The sequence below is a fragment of the Bemisia tabaci genome, chromosome 10, assembly GCF_918797505.1.
Source record: "Bemisia tabaci chromosome 10, PGI_BMITA_v3".
In the NCBI taxonomy this organism is placed as follows: domain Eukaryota; kingdom Metazoa; phylum Arthropoda; class Insecta; order Hemiptera; family Aleyrodidae; genus Bemisia; species Bemisia tabaci.
In genome coordinates this window covers 27,108,756-27,133,234 of record NC_092802.1, presented here as the reverse complement: position 1 = coordinate 27,133,234, position 24,479 = coordinate 27,108,756, and the positions used below count along the sequence as shown (strand labels likewise).

General features: G+C 40.5%; 1 protein-coding gene across 2 annotated transcripts in view; it reads right to left on the bottom strand.

Moving 5' to 3' along the window:
- Nt5b (5' nucleotidase B) overlaps nucleotides 1-22,917 on the bottom strand; it is a 96,630-nt gene extending 73,713 nt beyond the window's left edge. The window contains exon 1 of one of the 2 annotated variants that reach the window (XM_019062282.2): nucleotides 22,259-22,917. In XM_019062282.2, coding sequence (XP_018917827.1) covers nucleotides 22,259-22,431 — 173 coding nt within the window. In that variant the 5' untranslated portion in view covers nucleotides 22,432-22,917. Of the gene's footprint in view, nucleotides 1-4,897; nucleotides 5,191-22,258 lie in introns of those variants that run through there. The other variant, XM_019062279.2, reaches the window with a different exon arrangement.
- Between the last annotated feature and the right edge of the window lie 1,562 nt (nucleotides 22,918-24,479).

The following is a 24,479-nucleotide window of genomic DNA, read 5'->3' as shown; positions in this document are numbered from 1 at the left end:
TTTTATTTCGGATCAAGAATGGAATCGCTGACTGAAAGCGGGGTTCTGCTTGATATACATGACTTTTTTCCTATAAATGCATCTCAAAACTTCATTTTTGCACTTACTGCTCTCTTCGCTATCACGGCAGAATAATTGTAAAATATTAGCATTTTGTGCCGCCGTGGGACAATTTTTGGCACGGCGGGAGCCCTTTTCTGTCTGACAGCATACACTCTGCTTGATCAGGAGATACACAATCCTAAAATTTGGCACTGCCGGTAAATTAAAACTTTATCACTGCGAAAATCTGCTCGGACATCGGACGAAATTGCTGTGGTCAAATATTCTGCGAGCGTCACATTCATCATCGAATCGCGCTGTTGCACCGAAACGATGATACTGCCGTGCTAAGGAAAAACGCCGTATGAACCTTCAGACGCTGCCAAGTTTCCTTCGATAAAAACCGAATTTACTGGGAAAATTGTGAATATTTTTTTTCTAAAATTTTCAGACAATTTTGTACGCAATGTAATATAAAATATCTGAAAATTTCAAGGAAAAACATACACGATAGTCGTCAAAAATACTTGTTTTATCAAGGGAAATTTGGCGACTCCCGAATGTTCATACGGCGTTCTTTTCTTCCTTAGCACGGCAGAATTCTAGCTCGAACTTTTAATTAACGAGGTTTTTCGAGAGAGACGAACGAAAGGTCATGCGATTCGGGTGCGCGTGGTGGTGAATTTGCTGAACCGAACACCGCCGTGCCGCGAAAAAATGCGCTGAGAGATTAACGGGAAAATCTCTTGTTTATGTTTTCGTTTGGATGTATACAAAACGCAGGGTTGCAATGTAGGTTCGCCTCAAGACTAGTCGACCGTTTGAGATGGAAGCTTATTCCGCACAACATTGGAATGGACAAACTTCTCTCCCCACCCCCTTTCCCTTAGACTTGATGATTCTTTCTAAGAGAAAACAATATCTTTCCAATTTTCAGGAATATTTGAGTCTTTCTGAATCAGGGTTGCCACAGAAATTAGACGGTTAAATTCCATGATTTCCCTGACACATTTTGGTGAAATGGAGATGTTGCATATGTGAGGAATTTGCGATTGGACTGTTGATTCTTTTGTAAAAGTTCGCGAGAAACACGATGGTGCCACTGGTTTTCTCTGAGATCAACTCCCAAGCTTAAAAAAAGCTCTCAAGTTGAGGCCAAAATGGAGGAGATATCCCACGCTATCCTGAGAGTCCACCTCTACACCAAGACAAACTCTCTATGCAAAAATAGGGAACGAATACATTGACAGGGTTGCCACCTTATTTGGGGACTCCAAAACTGAAATCACGGCAACCCTGTCTATGTATTTGCTCCCTATCTTTGCACGGAGAGTTTGTCTTGATGTAGAGGTGGACTCTCAGGATAGCGTGGGATATCCCCTCCATTTTGGCCTCAACTTGAGAGCTTTTTTTGAGCTTGAGAGTTGATTTCAGAGAAAACCAGTGGCGCCATCGTGTTTCTCGCGAACTTTTGCATAAGAATCAACAGTCAAATCGCAAATTCCTCACACATGCAACATCTCCATTGGCTCAAAAATTACGATGAGCGCATCAAGAAAGTCTGAAAATCACTCCTGACTCCTCTCTCCCGAACGCGTGGCTCTCGACTCCTGAGCAGCTTTTCCGAGGAGTCAGCGATTTATCGGCAGACTCCCCCTCCGGCATCGAAGAAAATAGATCACCTGTCACCCGTCCCCCATCGCGTCGTTTGACCCCCTTTCTCATCTCGCGGCCCGGCCACTGAGTGACGTATCCAGGGCTTCGATAAGTGGGTGCCGTCGAGAAAAAACCCAGCCTTGCAGCCTCCACAATCCGCAATCGGCGCTGATGATCTTGTTATTGATCCCGACTATCGAGTATCGACCGCTATGCGAATTTGCGAATCTCGGCTGACGACGGCCCGCGCACGGTGGATCGAGTCAATGGGAGAGGCCGGACAAAATTTGGAAACTTTAAATGCTCATAACTCCGTATTCACACAATTTGAGGTCTCAAAAATGGTCTCATTGGTTTTCTCATAAAATTTTCCATGAGACCACCTCTCAAGATTTGAAATTTGACGAAATAAACATCAAAATTTGAGATTTTAGCCAAAACATTCATGTCCAACCTCTTCTATCATAGCTCGATCCACTATGCGGCGTTCAGTCGGTGGAATCGTGTGATTTTTCGCGATGTCCGCTCGCGAAGAACTCCAAGCGGACTGCGTTAAACAGAAAGGAATCAAGCCACACGAAAACGATCGTGCGAATTTTTGCGCAAATTTCAGTGAATTTTCTCCATAGTGCGAAGCAAATTCCGTAAAATTTTCGAAGTAATCCGCACAAACGTTCTCTTGTAAAAAAAAAAAAAAAAAAAAAAAAAAAAAAAAAAAAAAAAAAAACAATTAAACCGCAGATCTAGTTTACTCGCTCTTTGATTCTCCGTACCTAAAAATTCTAATCATAAATATCCGAAAATTTCTTGGTAATAAATATTTTACACAAAAAAAATTGACAACATTCACATAATGATGATTATGTTACGTCATTTCTTAGCATGGCAATGAGTAGATGTTTACTTTTTTGCTTTTATTATTTATTCCTTGCTTTTTCACGGAAATTATGCAACGAATCAATGCGCGTGCATAATAAATCAAGATAAATCACTAACAATAGACAATCTTAAGCTGTATACTACAATAACTGCGCCTGCAAAAGTGAGAGAGGCAAATGCAAACACATTGTAGATACCATTATCTAATCTATCTTCTTTACAGGAGCTTCATGAGATTTTGTTTGCATCTCTGTTGCTGTTCTTTAACTCCACCCATCTCCATTTTCACACAATTTCAATTCATCTTTTTTGTAATCTGCTTTGCTTAATCTTCTTTAAGCTTTTTAAAAGCTTTGCAGCTTTACTAAGTATTTACGATTGACCACTGGCGTTTTTTACTTGGAGACTGGACATTTTAATTGTGACTTAATCTTGGGCGATTGCAGTAAATTTTGATTAATTTTGTACATTTTTCTTCAAATTTTTGGCCAACCTTGTAACACGCAAAATTTCACTGCCAATCTTCAGATTCCAATATCGTTCCAAGATGGGCAATAATGTTAATAAACGAGCAATTTCCCGTAAAAATGAGTACATTGATGAAAAAATTAAGTCATAAATGTGCCTTACAAACGACGGGTCGTAACAATGGGTTAATTGAGCTGGTCATAGAATCATATTTTGATGCTAGATTCCTGTGAATCGGCTAAAAATAATAAGATCCGTCCAAACAGTAACTCTCTGCGATCAACATTAATTGAGATATCCAGCTTTAAAAAATTCGGTTTCTGACGTCATCCACCGCGGTAGTGACACCCTGAATTTCTTCCACCTTGCTTTCATCCAAGTTTCACGTTGAGTAACCACGCATTACTGACTGATGAATGCAAGGTGGAAGAAACCAAGGGTATCAATACCGCGGTGGATAACGTCATAAACGGAATTTTTCAAAACACGATATCTCTGTCGATATTGAACGTAGAAAGTTTCTGTTTGGACGGGTCTTAATATGTTTAGCTAACCCACGAGAATTCAGCATCAAAACACGATTCTATAGAATGACCAGCACAGGCACAAGGCACAACTGATCCATTGTGATGAAAAATCACTTTGGATAATTTGAATTCAAAGGTTGGCTGTCTTTTTGGGCCCTAAAAGCTCCATGGCCTAGTTTTAAAATTACCGAAATGTCCGTGCTCTCCCTTTACCGATACCAGGGTGTGTACTAAAACACGCTGGCAAAAAATCAGTGCTTTTACAGTAGTTTTTTACTACATTCCCGAGAAATTCAGTACCTCCTCAACAGGAAAATTCGGTACTTATTCGGTACCTAAAATTGACGAAATTAAAAAAATTTCAAAAATTTGAATTTCTCACTTAAATTGCGACACAAATGACGAAAAAAGAACAAAATTCCGGACCTTCTTGTGGAAGTTCCGAACTTTGTCAGTACTTCCGGACCGCCCTTAAAAAATCAGTACCATTTCCGGACTTTCCGGAAAAGTCGGACTTGTGGACACCCTAGATACTCTACATGTAATCAAAAGAGAAACTAACCAACACAAATTATTAACCACTGGTCTGGGATACTTTGTGTTCTACACCCCCACATCAACAAGAAAGGAGATGTTGCATGTGTGAGGAATTTGCGATTTGACTGTTGATTCTTGTGTAAAAGTTCGCGAGGAACACGATGGCGCCACTGGTTTTCTCTGAAATCAACTCCCAAGCTCCAAAAAAGCTCATTGAGGCCAAAATGTAGGAGATATCCCACACTAACCTGAAAGTCCACCTCTACATCAAGACAAACTCTCCATGCAAAGATAGGGAGCAAATACATTGACAGGGCTGCTACTTTATTTGGGGACCCAAAACTGAAAACACGGCAACCCTGCTAATGTACTTAGTCCCTATCTTTGCACGGAGAGTTTGTCTTGATGTAGAGGTGGACTCTCAAAATAGCGTGGGATACCCCCTCCATTTTGGCCTCAACTTGAGAGTTTTTTTTGAGCTTGGGAGTTGATTTCAGACAAAACCAGTGGCACCATCGTGTTTCTCGCGAACTTTGACACTAGAATCAACAGTCAAATCGCAAATTCCTCACACATGCAACATCTTCATTATTTACCGCTCGTCTAGGGTACTTTCTGTTCTACACCCCACATCAACAAGAAATGTCGGTTACAGTGTGGAAGTTTTCCAGCAACTTGAACGAACTAGGAGTTGACTAGGAGACACGCTTGGTGGACATTACTGCTTCCTTCTTCGCCCAATCTGACTAATCTACAGATAGAACAACTGGACTTGAAAAGAACAATACCTGTGCGGGAGGATTCTCGTGTCGCCCCACCCGCCCTCGTCAGAGGAGTCGCCGATGAAGAAGCTCTCGGTGTCGCACTCGGAGGCCGGATATCCGGAGGACATGGAGGAGGTGGGGGTCGCCCCGGAGGGCACCGTCAGACAGGCCAAACCCGCCCCCGTCGACAACGACAGCTCCTGCGACAGGCGCCGAATGCAGCTCGCCCCGGAGGCTCCTGGTGGGAAGAGGTACTCCATTCCGGAACCGCGGGCACTTGGAGACGAGGAACTCAAAATCGGGGATCGATTTCCGGGAGGACGCACTTCCGGTTTGTGAGTCGCGGGGACTTTGAAACTTGCGAAAGTTGACTGTCTTTGGTTTGATTCGGTGTTGAGAAACTAGTTTCCGGGATGGAAACAGGAAACTTAGAATTTGAGATCGATCTAGGGATGATGATCACAGGGGATGCACTTCCGGTTTGTGTTTCGCGAGGATTTTGAAACTTGCGAAAGATTACTGCCTTTGGTTTGATTCGGTGTAGAGAAATTCGTTTCCGGAATGAAAACAGGAAACTTAGAATTTGAGATCGATTTCCGGGATGACGATCACAGGGGCGGCACTTCCGGTTTGTGATTCGCGGGAGATTCAGAATTTGGTAGATTTCTCTCCTCGATTTGGCTTGATGCTCAGAAGTTTATTTCTGGAACCGCGATCACTTCTGATTTAAGAGCCGCGGGAAATTAAAAATTTGCCGAAGTTTACCGTCTTTGATTGAATTCGATTTTGAGAACTTCGTTTCCGAAATGATAATCACTTCCGGTTGCAGAATCGCGGGAAATTCAAAATTTGGTGGATTTCTCTCCTCGATTTGGCTTGATGTTCAGAAGTTTCTTTCTGGAATTACGATCACTTCTGATTTAAGAGCCGCGGAAAATTAAAAATTTGCCGAAGTTTACTGGCTCTGATTTGATTCGACGCCAAGAAGTTCGTTTCTGGAATGCGATCACTCGCGGTAAATTCAAATTCCGCGAAGATCCGTCACCTCCAAAGTTCATGCGCTCATCAATTTATGATAGCGCAACCGCTCCGTGATGACGCTGCAAAGCTCGAAAACAAAACAAACTCCGAGTGCAAATTCGCTAGCTTTGGTGCGATCAGCCAATGAGATGAAAAATGTTGCGTATGCCTCACTGCTCTAGAATTCCGGACAACAGTCGGTAGGCCCGAACTTCGTTCATGCGTGAAATCACCGCGGACTTAACACAACTCGACACAACGGAGAATGCCAAGACGAGAGATTTCGGCGGGTTTATGAGGCGGCTTTTGCGTCGCTTACGGTGACGCAAACGTGAGCTCAGTGGCGGCGTAAGAGGTGGATGACGTGCTTGACGAGCGGCGATTCCGTGAAAACTCCGTGGTAGAGCAACGTGCACTTGACGTCATGTCATCCCGATTCTGTTCGACTGAATAGTCCCGAATCAATGCAGTGAAAGCGGCTTAATTATTCAAAGGCCTCGTTCGGTAACTGGTCACGATACCCGCTTCGGAAGATTGGTTACGTGAAGTGCTGGGGCCGGGCGAACTTTCGACGGCGGAATTCGGCTTGTTGTGGCAGGTCACGAACCACTAAAAATCTGAGGACTCGGAAAAACACTTCTTTCTCGCTTATGATAAACGAAAGTACCTAATACTAGCAGGAGTGGAAATCTTCAAGAAGATACTTAAAAATTTACCGGTAACTTGTCACGATTTTTCACCAAAAATGAAAGAAGGAGAAAATTTAACGAACGAAACCCGACTGATTTTAAGAGACGGCAATCTTTAATTGTTTACTCGTTAAACCTTAAATTTCATATACTAAGAGTTTTATACTGTAATCTTCAGTTTTACAGTCAACCGTATCGTACGTTGGCTGAATCACTATCTTTCTGTTCAGAGAGCAATCTTTGCAGTTGTTAGCAACCAAAGAATTGCGATTTTTTGGCAGAATTATTTGAAAACTTGTCACGATTTTTCACAAATTCGACAAACTAAGTAGCGGAAAACCGACTGGATTTAAGAGAGGAATTACTTTGCGGTTATTGGCACTCAAAATCACAGCGTCGATCAACTTTCGGTTTAAAAATTCTAGGCTCCGAAGACTTTCACGCGGAGAATTTTTCACAAATAACCGGCATCAAAATCAAACCGGCGGTTTTATAGAAAACGCACTTTCTGTTTACTTGCGCTGGAGATGGCGTGTGAAACGAGTGATAAGGAACGCTGTGCGTCACCGTGTGGGACTGACGATCAACAATAAGCCTTCCGATTGAAAAATTAGGATAGCCTGGCTGCCAAAATTCTAGCCTCGAGGAAAAATAATAAAGAAATAAATGAAAGGTACTTGCAAAACTTGAAACAAAATATTTACCGGAAAACAACCGTGGCGCGAGTAGAATCAAACTCCCCACAACGGAGAAGTAAAAATAAATATTGATGACGATGATTCGAAACTAATCGTCGACATAACTACGATTTAGGTATGCTGGACATTTTTTCGAAAAAACTATCTATACTAAGACGGAGAATATACCAAAACATTGTCACGTGTATAGGATAATGCACGAGTAAAAACATGCTCATAATTGGCGACGATTGATTTGAAAACGTCATTAAGAATGAATACGTCTACGGAGGCGTCTTTCGAAAAAAATCGTGCTGTTGAAAAATTAACTTTAATTATATAAAAAAAAAGATATGAAAATTGAAAACTAATCGCGCGCATAAGTTGTCATTAATGTTAGTGCTACGAACGGCATGTACATATGAAAAAAAACCCGTTATCGTTTATCTATACTCTAGAATTACGAAGAAAAAGGCAACTCCAAAGATATGTGGATGGGTCTTCCAAAATTTGGCTGAATGCGTCCACCGAAATAACTGGATTTTTAACCAAAACAGTATCTTAAGAATGTTTTCAGCGTTTAAAGAAAAAGAAAAGAAAAAAAATGTTTTAGAGAAAAATAAAAAGCATCATCGCTGACCTTAGAAGCAAGTAAAGCTATTCAATGATCATCCATACAATTTTGTGAGATTGTAAAATGGTTCACTATTGGTTCTCGACCTGAAATTTTCATGCTGCATTGAAAGAATTTTTTTTTGTCATGGGAACGGAGTTCCCCATGATATTACAATCGTTCCGTTGCTTTCGCTATGGGATTCCCTATACCTCTGCGACCTTGAGCGTTTCGCCCAGTCTCCGATTTTTGGTTGATTTTCCGATGTATCAAAAACCGTTGTATTTTTTAGCCAATCATGTCTCTACGTCAAGTTGTGTTGATTGCTAAAATTCGCTTTCAGCGAGTTTTTTTCCAACTTGAGATGTCGTGTCTGACTGGTAAATCTGCGCAGAACCACGAAGTTCCGTTTTTAGGCAAATTCTTTTTTTTGGGAGGTTTTCATTGGCTATTTTTCGCCATCAGTTTTCTGTTCGTTGGTGCAAAAGATCGCCTACCTCGTTGCTCTTGAGAAGCCGCCATTATCCCACCTCAAATTTTACAAATAGAAATAAAGAAATTATAACTATTGTGCAAGGTGGAAAACTGCTCTGGAGGACCCGTTACGGATATATGAGCCAAAATCGGAACTCGATTGATTGATTTATTCCATGAATACAGAAATATTGCCTCAGCTTACTGCCGCGATGGCAAATGCCTGCTGATATGAACCTTGAGACACATGATAGCATAGGCAAACAATGTCTCACAGAGAAAGGCGCTTAGTTCATTTCTCCAGAAGCTACGAAGACGCGAATCGCCGAATCGCTCAAGGACAACTCTTGTGATAAGTCCCGCCCATTGTCCGAGTCTTTTAAATGCTATTTTTTCCCAAACTGTCGTCGATCTGTGATAGCCTAGTTGACTGAGGCGCCCCATATTTTTGATAAGGTGCGGGCAATAGGTGATCGGGAGTTCGATACCCGGCGATGGGAATTAATTTTTAATGGTTGTATTGAATGTTTTAGACCAATCATCAAAAAATAATTAATACTAGATAATAAATGTACGAACATTTTCTCGTGAGTTAATATGTTAAACAAAAATACTGGAATATACCTCCTTCATATGGACGTATTTATGCGAAAAGGCGCTAAACGCCATTTCCAAACTTCTCAGTAAAGCAAGTTTGACTAAAACAATTGGCGTTTCCGTACTAATGGACCGATTTTGGTTTACTTTAGCTTGTTTGAAAGCTGAAGAGTTCCTCTAATTACGTACGTTGCCAAAATTAGGAAAAAATGCATATTAAGCGAGATATAGGGGATTTTTGCACGTAGGTCCATTTGATTTAATGCGCTAACCCGGATTCCGAATTAAATCAAAAGGCGCTATCTCCACTTGAATCACTTGATTGACGCGCGCGCGGCGAAGCTTGGTGGAAACTTGGTGAAATTTAGTACCGGGGGGTATTTTTGGACGGGAAACTCGAATTTTGGGTCAAATTTTGAAAATTCAGAAATTCAAGATGGCGGACATGGCCTAAAATGCTATCTCGGCCCCTATCCAGCCGATCTTGGTGAAACTTGATATCAGGGGGTATTTTCGGACGGGAAATTCGAATTTCGGGTCAAATTTTGAAAATTCAGAAATCCAAGATGGCGGACATGGCTTAAAATGATAGCTATTTCTTAAACAAACGCACTACACGTCTAGAATGGCCGCCAATGAACCTGCGTAAAGCGCACGGGCCGGGTTGTGAAGGCCGGAGGTGGTGGGAGCCCAAATATACCTACCTAACCTCAATCTGCTTTCCCGCTGCATCTTGCCAATGTGGATGAGATGTGGAAATTTCCACGTTTGTAAACTTTAAATATATGGCACTCTACACGGAGAAAAAAACTCGTGCGTGGGACCCGAAGTTTGGGTCATATGGATCTCTGAAGTTTTCGGATTGAGCATCTGAACACTTTAGGTCTAGCTGTCGAGGTTCGGATCACACATCTGAAACTTCAGTTCTTACGTCTGAAGTCTTCAGGTGTGAGAACCGAAGTTTTTCGGATGTGAGAACCGAAATTTTCGGATGTGAAAACCGAAGTACTTTAGATGTAAGAACTGAAGTTTCAGATGTGTGATCAAAACCTCAGCAGCTGGACCGAAAGTGTTCCGATGCTCAATCCGAAAACTTCACAGATCCATATGACCTAATAACTTCGGGTCCCACGCACGAAGTTTTTTTCTCCGTGTACGTTCACAATACACCGAGTCGTCGAGGTGCGTGGTTTACCTAGCAGCGTCGGATCGTGAATTCCCTTCATGTGCTGATTACCTATGTTAAAATTTTCGTATCTAAATAAAACAGTTTCTGTTGTCATTTTGAGCCCCTAATACCGAACTTCACACAAACGATTCAGGCATTGAGCTATTGTTGAAGGCCACATCCGCCATATCGGAGTTTAAAATTTTAACAATGAGGTTATTCAGTAATTTTTAATTTTTGCATTTTTTTGGAGGATTGAGTACGCACAGTTCGCTGGAATTTTCTCCGATTTTTTGAAACATTATTATCCCACGGAAAACAAGTTCGAAGTTGCGTATTCTGAGCTCCCATTTAAACTCGCGTCTCCGAGGAAGTCAAGATGGGGCCTGACGAACCCCTAGGTGACGGTCACGCTTTTGACCACGTAATCCTTCCAGCGCGCTCTTAATACTCATGAATTTCTAAATACTGTTCCGATTCCAATAAAGTACCTAACAGTGATTTTAATGAAAATTAAGTGATTCCGATGGGTTCGTTAATTTGTTCGCTCGTTAAAAGCCCCTTGTCCATGTCAGTGCACACTGACATCGATCGAGCCAGAGGGAACGCACGGTCGATATGTGACCGTCACTCAGGGGACGACATCTGGGATTTTTTGGCGATGCGCGTTTAAATAGGAGATAACATTTTAGGCCACATCCGCCATCTTGAATTTATGAAATTTTAAAATTTGACCCGAAATTCAAGTTTCCCGTCCGAAAATACCCCCTGATACCGAGTTTCACCAAGATCGGCTGGATAGGGGCCGAGATAGCATTTTAGGCCATGTCCGCCATCTTGGATTTCTGAATTTTCAAAATTTGACCCGAAATTCGAGTTTCCGTCCGAAAATACCCCCTGATACCAAGTTTCACCAAGATCAGCTGGATAGGGGCCGAGATAGCATTTTAGGCCATGTCCGCCATCTTGGATTTCTGAATTTTCAAAATTTGACCCAAAATTCGAATTTCCCGTCCGAAAATACCCCCTGATACCGAGTTTCACCAAGATCGGCTGGATAGGGGCCGAGATAGCATTTTAGGCCATGTCCGCCATCTTGGATTTCTGAATTTTCAAAATTTGACCCGAAATTCGAGTTTCCCGTCCAAAAATACCCCCCGGTACCAAATTTCACCAAGTTTCCACCAAGCTTCGCCGCGCGCGCGCCAATCAAGTGATTCAAGTGGAGATAGCGCCTTTTGATTTAATTCGGAATCCGGGTTAGCGCATTAAATCAAAGGGAATTACATATAGTTCCTTTTGATTTTATTCGTAATCGCTGATTCCCTGTTTTGCGATTTTTCAGGGGCTGATTCCAGGGGATGAAATTAGTATTTTGGGGGCATATTTACGTGTGAGAGCAGCCTATTACATGGAGAATCCAGATCCGTTAAAAACTGAAATTTGGAAATTTGGCGCTTAGTTCCCTTTCGTATAAATACGTCCATATAATCAGCCACATGTTCCCCCAAATTAATGACGTTATTTTCTTTTTTCAATAAAGTTAATTTGCATTCAACGTTCGTAAGTTAAGCAAAAAGTACCTATTGGTACAAATAGAAAGACATGAAAATAGTATGTCTAACATTTCAGTTGTTTTTTTTTTTCATTTATTTTTTGTTTTTTTGTTTTTTTTTTGTTTTTTCAATAAAACAAATTGACTGGGACTAGAATCATTGTATCTCTGAAGACAAAAGCTAAGTTTAATGATACAGAAATACTAATATATTCATCCTTTATATAATCAGGGAGATGTTGACCCAAATATTGATGTATATTTTCTCTGTTCGCCCAAATTAATGACGTTATTTTCTTTTTTCAATAAAGTTAATTTGCATTCAACGTTCGTAAGTTAAGCAAAAAGTACCTATTGATACAAATAGAAAGACATGAAAATAGTATGTCTAACATTTCAGTTGTTTTTTTTTTTTTTTATTTATTTTTTGTTTTTTTGTTTTTTCAATACAACAAATTGACTGGGACTAGAATCATTGTATCTCTGAAGACAAAAGCTAAGTTTTTATGATACAGAAATACTAATATATTCATCCTTTATATAATCAGGGAGATGTTGACCCAAATATTGATGTATATTTTCTCTGTTCGCCCAAATTAATGATGGTATTTTCTTTTTTCAATAAAATTAATTTACATTCCACGTTCTTAAAGCAATATTTTCTCCAAAATTCAGCAAAAAATAACAATTTATACCTACGCAAAAAGTAAATAAATAAATAAATAAATAAATAAAGCAATGACATGAAAGTAGTATAGGTAGTACACATCTAACATTTCAGTTACATCTATTTGAATGAAAAAAATGGCAACTTAGGAAGCACATAGGTCACTTATGATGCGTATTCGGGCATATGCGTAGAGTAAAAATATCATACTTTACGCCGAGAAAACGAAACTGAAAGTTAAATGCGTTAACTTCCGAAAACCATACATAATCCAACGAAAATAAATAATTGGTAAATATAACAGCTTTCTTGTATGCAAAGAAAAAAAATTAAAAATGTTAAAAAAGAGATGTCGACACAAAATTACATAGCCCCTTCAATCCTGAAGATACTACAAACGAACTGTACCTTAACATTTTCATATCCCAGAAGCAAAAGTTCCCATGACGAATATTGCTATCGCTAGCGATTGCAAAAACCAACTTGTTTTTTTTTTTTTATTATTAGAATGGCTGTTTCACTGACTGGCAATCGTGCTTTCATGAAAATTAAAGATCAAGTTTCTCTTGATGATGAAAACTCTCTTGATCATTAATGATTCTTAAGTTCCACAAGGTTCTTCATAAGCGCAAATGTAAATGAATTGATGGTTGCATCAGTGGATGAAGAAACACATGCTATATTCGTAACACACTGGGCTTTATGTGGAACGTGGAAATTCAAAACCTGGTAAAATCTATCGGGTATGTTGCCTGGAGTGTGTACATCGTGTTTCTTATTGTTAAAGAACCTAAATGCCTCTCAATAATGATAGAATGTTTAAGGGGGACTTTCCCCTGAATGTCAGCGCATATTTGCTTACTCTCACTTTAGATTCACCTTAAGGAAGATCTCCAGCACTTTGTAGAACGATTAGATGGTAAAAAAATCAATACTCGATTAATAATTCCTCGATTTCATGATATTTTTTCAGAATTTCCGAGTAACACACAAACATATTGCAACATATCACGCCGTAGAATATAGGCATTTTTACACAAAATTTAAGCAATAAATTTGAAATAACTCCGAAAGTGAGTCGGACAGTTTAGCTATTCGATCAGTAGCGAGGCGTTAATGATCGATAATCGATATTTCCTCATTTGAAGCATGTGGTAAAAAAGCGATTATCAAAGTGTCCGTCGTATAAACAACCTGTTCATCGAGCCTCTTCCATAACTTTAAATGTCGGATCTATCAATGTATCGCTAAGCACGCCACGCCACTGCACTCGATTTTCGATATTCCCCAGGGACGTACTTCTGAAGCTATTTAAAATGCTTTTCGGACAAATATTGTATAGTAATAGCGTGATTGGAAAAGTCTAAGGAAATATCCTAAAACCTAGAAATTTTCATCTGAGGGATTCGAAGGACAAGGCGTCAGACATGCATGAGGCCAGTTTTGATGGCATGAGTGCAGTTTTTACTATTTCGAGAAACACGTGTTCCAAGTTTCGAAATTACATAAGATCCTAAAGGCGGTAAGAAAGTTCAAACTGACTTTTTGATGCTTAAAAATCGGAATTTGGGAGCGAATTCCTCACAAAATATGCATTCAGACTACTTATACCTGAGATCAATAAGAGCTCAACTTTTTCAAAAACTGCATTTATGCGCCTTGTCTTCCAAGCCCCAATGTCTAACCTATCGGTAAAAACACTCATGTGCAATGGGAAAGTAATGACACATATGTCGTTTCCAAACGGAGCCAAACATTACAGTTCCAGATTGGAAAATGCAGTCCGATTGATCTAGGTATCGACTATCGATCGATCTCGCATTTAAATTCAAAGTCTCCGCGCGAACGAACGAACGGAACGAACATTCCACGAACCGTGCGCTTCGATTCGAAATGCGCCTCTAAACGGTCGACTACAACGAATTAAACCGCTGCTGGGGGTTCGGCGAACGCGATAACTCCGAAATAGACTAATCGAGGATTCCGAATCGAGGTGCAATAAACACGAGCCGAGACGGTTTCGGGAGGCGGCCGCGCGCGCGATCGGTAGAGCAGAGCCGCGGCCCTGGTCCCCCGACCCCGATCCCTTTGCCCACCCCCCCCCCCCCCCGGTCGCCCCCCTTCTCCCCGAGGAACGGGGTCACGTGACGCCCTTAAAGGGTTTCGCGTCATCCGCGATTTGCAACAGGTGGGTCCGCGGGAAGCGCTTCGCGGAAATCCCGCTAGGTGGCGCCAGGGTGAAACGAGAAAAACGAGACAGGGGTGGAATCAGGGACAAGAGACCCTCCACTGACCTCTTGGCGACAGGTGGGGCTTTTACTTTCGGGGATTCAACAATTCCTTATGGACAATTATAAGGGAGCAGTAGTCATCATCCTAATGAAAATTATGTGCATGTGTGAGGAATTTACGATTTAAATTGCTAAAACAGCAAAATTCATCTTAATTGTATCAAAACGAGACATTCGAGAAAGCCGAAAGTGCGCAAAAAATGGCGTTGTTTCAGGCAAAACAGTCGTGCGTAACATTATTCCTCCAGAGAGCCAATGAAATCTCTGCTTTAAAGTAAAGCTCCGCCCTTTTCTTCCAATTTCGAACATAAAAATGTGTTTGTTGTACGTCCAAAACGCAATCACAAAAGCATGTGCAACGGACAGCACTTACGGCTGTCTTGCCTAACACTAGCCTAACATGAAAATGAAAAATACTCTTTTTATGTAATTGAAATAAAATCGGTTGATTCAATAATCCAGACGATTTCTAGGAGTCTTTGGATGATTAGTGGCAATTTGACAAAGAACAGAGCGAGGCTTCTTTCAATAAAATTTGCCGGGCAGACGCTTCTGTGCCCGATTTTTCAAAACTTCATTTATGCACTTACTGCTCTCTTCGCTATCACGGCAGGCGGGCGGCCAGCGTGCAACGCGCTTTGGCGCCTACAAACCTAACATGGATACTTCACGCATTGCGCAATGCTTGAAGTATCTACTTAGGTTTGTAGGCGCCAATGCGCGCTGGCCGCCCGCCTGCCGTGCCAAGGCGCGGCGCCACAAGCAACTGTTTCACAACAGAGGTGTTGCACAGGATCATACGAAATTGAAGGCGCTCGAAACATATTACGAGCGATAGGCATACATTAAGAGTACATAGAAACACGATGGTGCCACTGGTTTTCTCTAAAATCAACTCCCGAGCTCAAAAAAAGCTCTCAAGTTGAGGCTAAAATGGAGGGGATATCCCACGCTATCCTGAGATTCCACCTCTACATCAAGACAAACTCTCCATACATTAGCAGGGTTGCCTTGTTTTCAGTTTTGGAGTCCCCAAATAAAGTGGCAGCCCTGTCAATGTATTTGCTCCCTATCTTTGCATGGAGAGTTTGTCTTGGTGTAGAGGTAGACTCTCAGGGTAGGGTGGGATATCCCATCCATTACGCCCTCAACTAGAAAACTTTCTTTGAGCTTGGGAATCGATTCCAGTGAAAACCAGTGGCACCATCGTGTTTCTAGCGAATTTTAACATAAGAATCAGCAGTCAAATCGCAAATTCCTCACACATGCAACATCTCCATTTTGGCTGTTGAGCTACCTACAATCTACATGGTGGATTATGAGCTTCGGGTGACGTCATGAGCCAAACAAGTTTCCCAAACTTCGGCCATTATCGGCTTGTTAGCAGAACGAAACTGCCAACACGTGGTTTAACATCAAACATGTAGGTAAGTCAACAGTAGAATGCTGGAACTCCCGAAAGTAAGAGCTTCCACCATAGCTAAGATACCAGTGTAGGTCTTCTCTTGTCTCTGCTCAGTGATCCGAGGTTTGGAGATGTATCCCTGAATCTGTGGATTTTCCAGAATTTCAGGAGATCTGGAGATTTTTTCCGATAAGGTCAAAGTAATTAAGATCCTTCATCTCAATTTTTAGCTTTGACTCAAGAAAAAATAATTAACGCACAAATGACGTCAAGATTCTACGATAAGAATATACCGATTTTGGCCAAAACCAGGGATTTTTTCTAAAAATCTAGGGCATGTTTTTCTTCCCAGATAGGGATTTTACATCGAATCACAGAGGTAACTTTATAGCGCGGGATTAGGGACACGGAGTTCCGTGGAGACCCTGCGAGGTACTCCGACCTCCCCTCCTCTCGTCCTCTTGTAACGTTGCATAACGCAGCCCTGGCAAGCAGCCTTCTTCACCCCATCCACCCCCTGGAGTATTACGTAATTTAAGGATGAGCCAAAAGGAGGGAGAGCCGAGTGAAGTATGAAGTATCCTCTTTTTCAGTAGGAAAAAACCTTAATGGAAACTGCGGGCTGATCCTTGGAATTAATAGACAATGCTATAGACAAAGAAGATGTAGGGAATATGGAGCGATCCTATTGGTTGAAATTGATGGTTGTAATATAGACTAAGGGGGTAAATGATGGGCTAATTATGGGGTCTCTCGTGAGTTGCTGTTGGTTAGCCTATTACCTACCTCCTTCATATATTGCAACCTACCCACTTCCACCAATCGGATCCCTACAAGTTCCATTTTGTCTTCTTCGTCTATAGCTTTGTCGATAAATTTCAACAATCAACCCGCTGTTGGCATGTTTTTCAAATGTTTCGAATTCAGGCAGATCCTGACTTGAATCATCAGAGAAATGACAGAGAAAAATGAGATGCGAGTTTGTTTTATCCGTTTACGGTATATATGCGTCGTTGTGCCTGAGCAACATACCTAACCCTTGTGACCAGTCAGTAACGCCTTCAGTTTCACTTGATACTTCACCGCCCTCACCGAAGTTAATATATTTGTATTTAAATTTATTCCGCATCTTCATAGGTTGGGTTAGGTTCGCTCCGCACTCGATATCACCTAGAGTATTCATGCGAAAAACTCCGTGTTGCATTCAAAAATGCTTACCGAGGGTGTCTGGTTTTTTTTTCCATTTCGGGAAATCTTGATGAAATCCCGATTTTTGACTTCTAGATCCTGATTTCATAATTTTTCCAAATCCTGATTTTTTGCGGAGAAAAATTCAAATTTCTGCATAAGCGTATGCGAGAGCATAAAAAAATCCGATCGGACGGCCGACTTTTCTCAAATCCTGATTTTACGACCGATTTTTCCTCAAATCCTGATGAAATCGGGATTGAAATCCTGATCGACCTCAAATCCTGACAGAATCGGGAAAATCCTGATGCTAGACACCCTGTTTACTGGTGACCAGACTAAGCGTTCATAGATCGAAAAACAACATCACGAACAGAGGAGCTAATAAAAGCTCACTCGTCAACAAACTCGAAATCGCTGCCGTGAAAATTCTACCTACCGTGGGAATCCGAGCGAACTTGAAATTTTATTGAACAATCAGCCCGTTGTAAGATCGAGCCAAAACTTTGCAACAACATGGTGTATTTGATTTTAATTGGCGGCGAAAAGTCTCAATTAATCTGTCCCGTTTCGCTGCACGAGAAGAATGTCATTAGTCAAATCGGGATGCGATACGAGAACGAGACAGGTACCTACTGCCGGGCTAAGGAAAAACGCCGTATGAGCCATCAGGTGTTGCCAAATTTCCCTCGATAAAATCACGAATTTCCCGGAAATTTGTGAACATTTCTCTTCCGATATTTCGGAGGATTTCGTTCGTGATTCGATCTTCAGAGCCTGAAAATTTCGAGGAAAAGTACTCACAACTTTCTTCAAAGCTAAATATTTTCTAGGAGGAAGTTTGGCAACATCCGAATGCTTATGCGGCGGTTTTACTGAGCACTGCAGGGTAGACAAGACGGTCCCGGCAATCTATCATCATGAAATTAGCAGCGACTTGAGACTGTATCGGATGATAGATTTACAATGTATGAACGAGTAAGATGCACTTCTTTTTCGATAATGCGACATACATAGCTACAATGTGTGAAATGACATTGTGCGGCGTTGTTGCAACGACGGCTTGAACCTTAGTAGACAGCTATTTTTAAAGATAAGTCTCAACGACCTTATTGAGAGCGAACTTTTTCCGCGTCGTGGCAGCGGTGAAATGAATGATTAGAACTTTCAGCATAAATATATATACATATAAATAATGTATATGTGCATCCGTACTGCCGTGATAGCAAAGATAACCATAAGTGCAAAAATGAAGTTTTGAGAAAATGGACTCACAGTAGCGTCTGACCGGAAAATTTTAATGAAAGAAGCCTCCGTTATTTGTCAAATTGCAAAATCGTCCGAAAGACCCTTAGAAATAGTACGGATGATTATAAATCGACTGGTTTTATTTCAATTACAAAAAAGGGTATTATTCATTTTCATGCTAGTTTATTGCTAGGCAAGACAGCCGTAAGTGCTATCTTCTGCATGCATTCGTGGTTGGGTTTTGAATACGCAACAAACACATTTTCAGGTTAGATATTGGAAGAAGAGGGCGGCATTTTACTTGAAAGCAATGTTTTCATTGGCTCCCAGGAGGAATAATGTCATTTACGGCTGTATGGCTGAAACTACGTTATATTTTGCGCACTTTCCCATATGTCTAATTACTCTAATTTTCATAAAATTACGATGAATTTTGCTGTTGTAGCTTTTTCATTTAAAGCTATTAGCTATTTTAAAGAAAATAAAAAAGACGGCTATAACCTACACGGTCGTACTACGGAAAATGCCAAGGGGGCAGACGTTGTTGTAGTTGTCAGATTTCCCTCGATAAAATAATTATTCTTGAGAAAAGTTATGAATAATTTTCTTTGAAATTTTCGGAAACATTTGTGGAATTGTGAATTAAATTCTGTGAACATTTCTGGGCCATTTCTGGGACAAACATCGAATTCATTTATATTTCATTACTTATTAGGAAATTCTGTTTTAACTGTCCGAAATTTTGAAACGTCTTCAATTGCCGAAATATTTATACGACGTCTTCTTTCTTGGAACAGTGCTGCCGAAAAGCTTGACCACATACACTCGGTGACGTATTCAATTTATGTGTGCGCGCGTTGAAGAAAATACGTGTTATCTGTCTCTCGTTTCGATATAGGCAGAGGAAAGTTAATTAGAGACCAATTAAACATAAGCTCAGTGATCACTCTTTCCATTACTAAAAAAAAACCTTTTGTTTTCATGGATTTCTCATCTTTCCGTGGATTTCCCGGTTATCCGCGCTTCCATAAAGTGTTGATGACGATATTTCCGAGTGTTGAATATTTCCGCCGGAAAAAAAACAGAAAAGTGACGTATACTGAGAAATAAAAAGCCACGGAATGTTGCTTATTATTTCACGTGCAATTACTAATTTTATCCCAGCCGTTGAGCGCTCGATAAAAAATCTGCCCTAGAAATTGTGAGATAAGAACGATGCAAACATTTCGAGGAGGAAAAGCGAGATAAGAGAGCTGGAAAATAGTTACAAGGTTGCCATAGAATGTAGTAAATGAAATTCCCTGAGATTTCCCTGATTTCCCGGACACATTTCAGTGAAATTCCCTGAAAATTGAAGATATGCAGTCAAAAATACATAATATAGTAGCATGTCGAAGTCAGATGACATTTTCCTGACGTCAGTCCATTTAATCCTGATTCCCGACATTGGAATCTGACAGTGAGATCATGGAAAACAATATAGAGTATTTCGCAGGCATGTCGAACGTCAGTACAATTTTTCCTGACATTTTCGTCTATTTCCCTGAAGTTTCAGGTTTTCCCTACTTTTAAAACTCCCTGACACTCCCTGACTTCCCTGATTTCCCCGACACATTTTGATGAAATTGTTTGACAATTGAATATATGCCAGATGGTCAAAAATACATTATTAGAAGTAGTTTTCAAGCAGTATTCGTTGTTCTAAACGTCAAACTCGTTCTAGAAAGCAAATAAAGATGGCTTACAAATTTTTCCTTGACATCTTCGTCTTCTTCCCTGACATTTCCAGGTTTCCCCTGGCTTTTAAAACTCCCTGACATTTCCCAGTTTTCCCTGACTGTGGCAACCCTGTAGTCACTATATCGGAGAGAGCCGAGAAAAAAATTAGTATTATTCATGACCAAGCAATTATGATTTATTGGCGACCAAGAGGACAGGGTAAAGGGAAGTACTGAATCATTTGTTGGCGGACTAGGGATGAGGGGGGAGGGGGGTAGAGTTTAAAAATAACATAACGCACATTTCTGGTTTTTGACCCCCTCTCCCTTGCTTCTTCGTTATGCAAACTTGAAATCTTCCAATAGCGAGAAGAATAACGGAACTTGGGGCGGAATTTTTCCCTTCTTTGTCGTGGTTTATCGAGGAGTATGAGACCTAGGTAAAAACATTTTTCCCTAAGATGGGCGATTTTTTTTATATACCCACTCTCGTTGGACACCACTTCATAGACATACATTGTGCAGTGCTTACTTTTTGGGGGGGGGAGAGGGGATTTTGATTTAATTCTTGTTCTTGTCCTCTATTGCTGAAAATCACTACAGACTTGGTATGCTGATTTATTCTAATGCATGGCGGAGAGGAAGGTCTACTTTACTACATAAGGTGCGATCTCGAAGATTTTCAAACTCATCACCTCTCTAAAAATGAGTTAAATATATATTGATATTACTATTGATACTAGGTACTATTAAAATTAGTATCATACAAGTTTTTGATGCCTTAGGTACAGTTTGCTTAAGATATATCAGAGGAGGGTTGCGTACAATGAGATCTCAATCAATAATTTCTCAAAAATAAATTCAATCCATTGACAGACATCAGCTCCAGCATTGTAAAAATAATTTGTCTGGTGGACACTCAGGGAAAAATTTAAAGTACAAAAACTTGAGTGCTTTTAGCGCAGTTAAAATCAGCTGACCCAGAGAAACAGAGAATTACGTAACCAATAAGATTTTTGCTTTTCTTCTTTTTCTGCCGCAGAGCTGATAAAGAATGGAGATCTGGTTAAACCTGTTTCTTTCATTGCATCATTTGGAAGCAAGAACGGCTGCTGAGCTAACTTGGCCAGTCCACAGTTGCTCTTTTAATTTTTTATATCATTAGGTATATTCCAGAAAAAAGTGCATTTTGTAGTAATAGCTCCAAAAAATGATTGAGCATGGGGGTTATGACTTTTAAGTACACCACATAAGCAGATTTCAAGATGCCAGCTGCCTACTACAACATGACCGATGATGGTTGTAACAGCAAAAATTCATGCTGCATCGATGTTACTTTTAAAGAAGGTTGCGCCTTGAAGGATACCCCCAAAATAAATATCAAAGGTAAAGACATCATCTACAGATGAGTACAACTGTTCCAGCACAGTCCACTACAGTCGCCAGTAGCGCCACTGACGACTGATGAGCTTGAGCAAATGACAACAATTTGCTTGCTAATCATCAGCAGTTGATACTCAGATAGTTTACCTAAACCAAACATTCTTGCCTTGTAAGCACTAGCTCGATTAGGTAGAATGTAAAACCGCCTGACTTTGTGCAATGCTTAGATTTCTACCATCAAATCCTCATACTGGGAATAGATTTCTACCACACAGCAAAATTCAACTTTTGTTTTAAAATTTATAGCTCTATTTGCCCTTGGTTAATGTCTCATAACATATATAATTAGATCCAGGCAAGTAGACATTTACGACTATGCAACTGGCAGGTTGCAATTGAATGAAAGCAGAGATGAGAAGGCCTGGAAAATGGATTTTAAAAGCGGGGAAGCTTCGGAATGGAGTTATGCACTTGGAAGGGTGGCTTGGGTCAGCCTCGAAAATTACTTCAGCTTCACGAACTTACGTACATCAGTGCATGGGGCAAAAGCAGTAATTACCGTGAAATCTGTGGGAAGATACAGAGTACTTAGAATTGAAAAACCAGTGTGACAAATGGAAAGTCTAAGAACTTGCTGCGTCACTCAGAGAAACCAGATTTGGATGATAATAAGAGGAGGGGTAATGACTTACCGGTGAGCAGCTTTGCGATAATATTTCCTGCTGTTACTGGTGCCATTAGAGAGGCTGTCAGAGTCTGCATTAAGAAGGAATTGATGCGCAACATCATCGGGAGGTAGTTTTGCTCCCAAAATATCATGGATGGTTTCTAGACCGTTGCCCGTCGCGTACTTCAGGAACTCCATCTTTCAATGAGAACGTCTATCACAAATTAGGGAGAGTTCAACACCATTCAAAATTTAAGGGTACAGTATTTTAGAGACTGTTTATTTCAACAAATGGTAAGTTGAAGATTTTAGTGGAGAATATCAAGTGTCTTTACTCACACGAATGATAGAATTTGAACCTGCACGTAGAATTTAGTCGAAGTAAAAAAAACAATACATACACAGCTGATTTAGAGACAACAATGATGATTGAAAGTGTGACAGAGTAAGTATAACCGTATCACATGATTATGATCAGTATGATGAGGACGTAGAAGGAATTATCGCGAAAAGCTCAGACAGAGGATTTGAATGAGTTGAGCTTTATGAACACTCGGCACTTGAGATAAGCGACAACTCGATCCGACTTTCAATCACAATGTACCTTCACACCTATCCGATTATTCCGATTGCTCAAGTAACATAACCAAAAGCACAACGCGTAGCAAAAAAAACACTGAACCATGTACTGAAAGCTGAAAGCTGCCGACAACACAATGAGATGCGAACTGCGAAAAAGCGCAAACGCAAACGAAAGCTCCTTGTTTGTTTTGTTTTGTTTTATTATGCAGTGATGCGCTCACTGCTTGCGAAAAATCCCGCGAGCCATCGGCGATGGGATTTTAACAGGGAATTTCTCAATCCTTGCCTGCATCGCTGTTTGTTTGGCAAAAATCGCGGACCGGAAACGGATGTTGGCGAAAGCGACTAAAAAGAACTGAGGACTAACCGGAAATTGCCGTGTGTTGGGATATCTTGAGTATCTTGAGGAAATGTAAAACATTCTGACCGATGATGAGAACTTCATCAAAAGAGATTCCAAAAGGGTAAATTAATATGATCATATCATAATGTCGCACGTTGAATTAGGTGAAAGACGAAGTCAAGCTAAATTCAAAGTGTAGACTGTGTAGATAATAATGTGACAACCATGATAATTGATAAGATCTAAAAGTAGAACGATATTTATCTCCGAAAAGGTCATTTACTGATGAAGTTTGTCGACAGAATTATAAAAAATGTGCCTTCATCTTTGGAGTAGCAGCTGGCATCGCCGGAAAGAGTTATTTTGCATAATTCGTTGTCCGTCTCACGAAATAATACATAAGTAGTACGTTTTGATGTTATCAAATTTCTTCTCACAAACTGGATTTTTAGCACAAGAATCTTGGGCATTTTATTTGAAAATTCTATTGATTTTTCTGCTCTCAGGCAAAAATCAGGAAAATTTTTGACGAAAATTTCATGGGCATATTCTTGTAAGAAATTGATTTTTTTTAGTCAATTTTGCGTCCACAGAATGGAGTTATGTTCCTTACTCGTCTAGAAAACGCCGAATTGAGCGTATTTTGAGTATTTCTTGAAAAAAAGCAAAAAGAAACTGAACATTATCTTTGGTCCATTGCAACATCAAAAAATTGGGTCGTATAGATGGATGTCAATTTGAGAATATTATTGTGCCTGATGGTCATTCCAGCACTGGTGTACAATTTAATGTTCACGAAAATAATTCAAATTATTCGCGATCAGCATTTTTCCAAATCCGTCTTCCTTTTCGGCGATAAGAGAGTGGCTGTAAGGCCCCAGCCCCGGGTGTGCTACCCCCCCCCCCCCTTCCCCTGTTCCCCTGTGGAAATTTGAGAAGAAAATTAAGAACTGAAGGATTTCAGTTCAACTTTATTAATGCGCACCTGAATGTATATTGACGTCTTTACCTCTTCGCTCACTACGCACTAAATCAGAAAAAAAAAACTTGGAGTGACGCATTTTAGCTGGAACCGGGGCTTTGTATTCTCCGCGAATGGTCAGCCGAAAACTTGGAGCTTTACGCGTAGTGTAAATCACGCATCTTAACAGCTCGTGATCTGCTTAGCTGGTTTGAGAACTGATGGTCGTTAAGGAATCAAAGTTGAAAAATTTTAATCACAATACTTCGCTAATGAGGTTCTAATGGTAACGGCCGACTTCAGAGTAGGTAGGTGTCTACTAATTCTGGTATTATGAGCTGCGAGGTTGACGCTATTTCC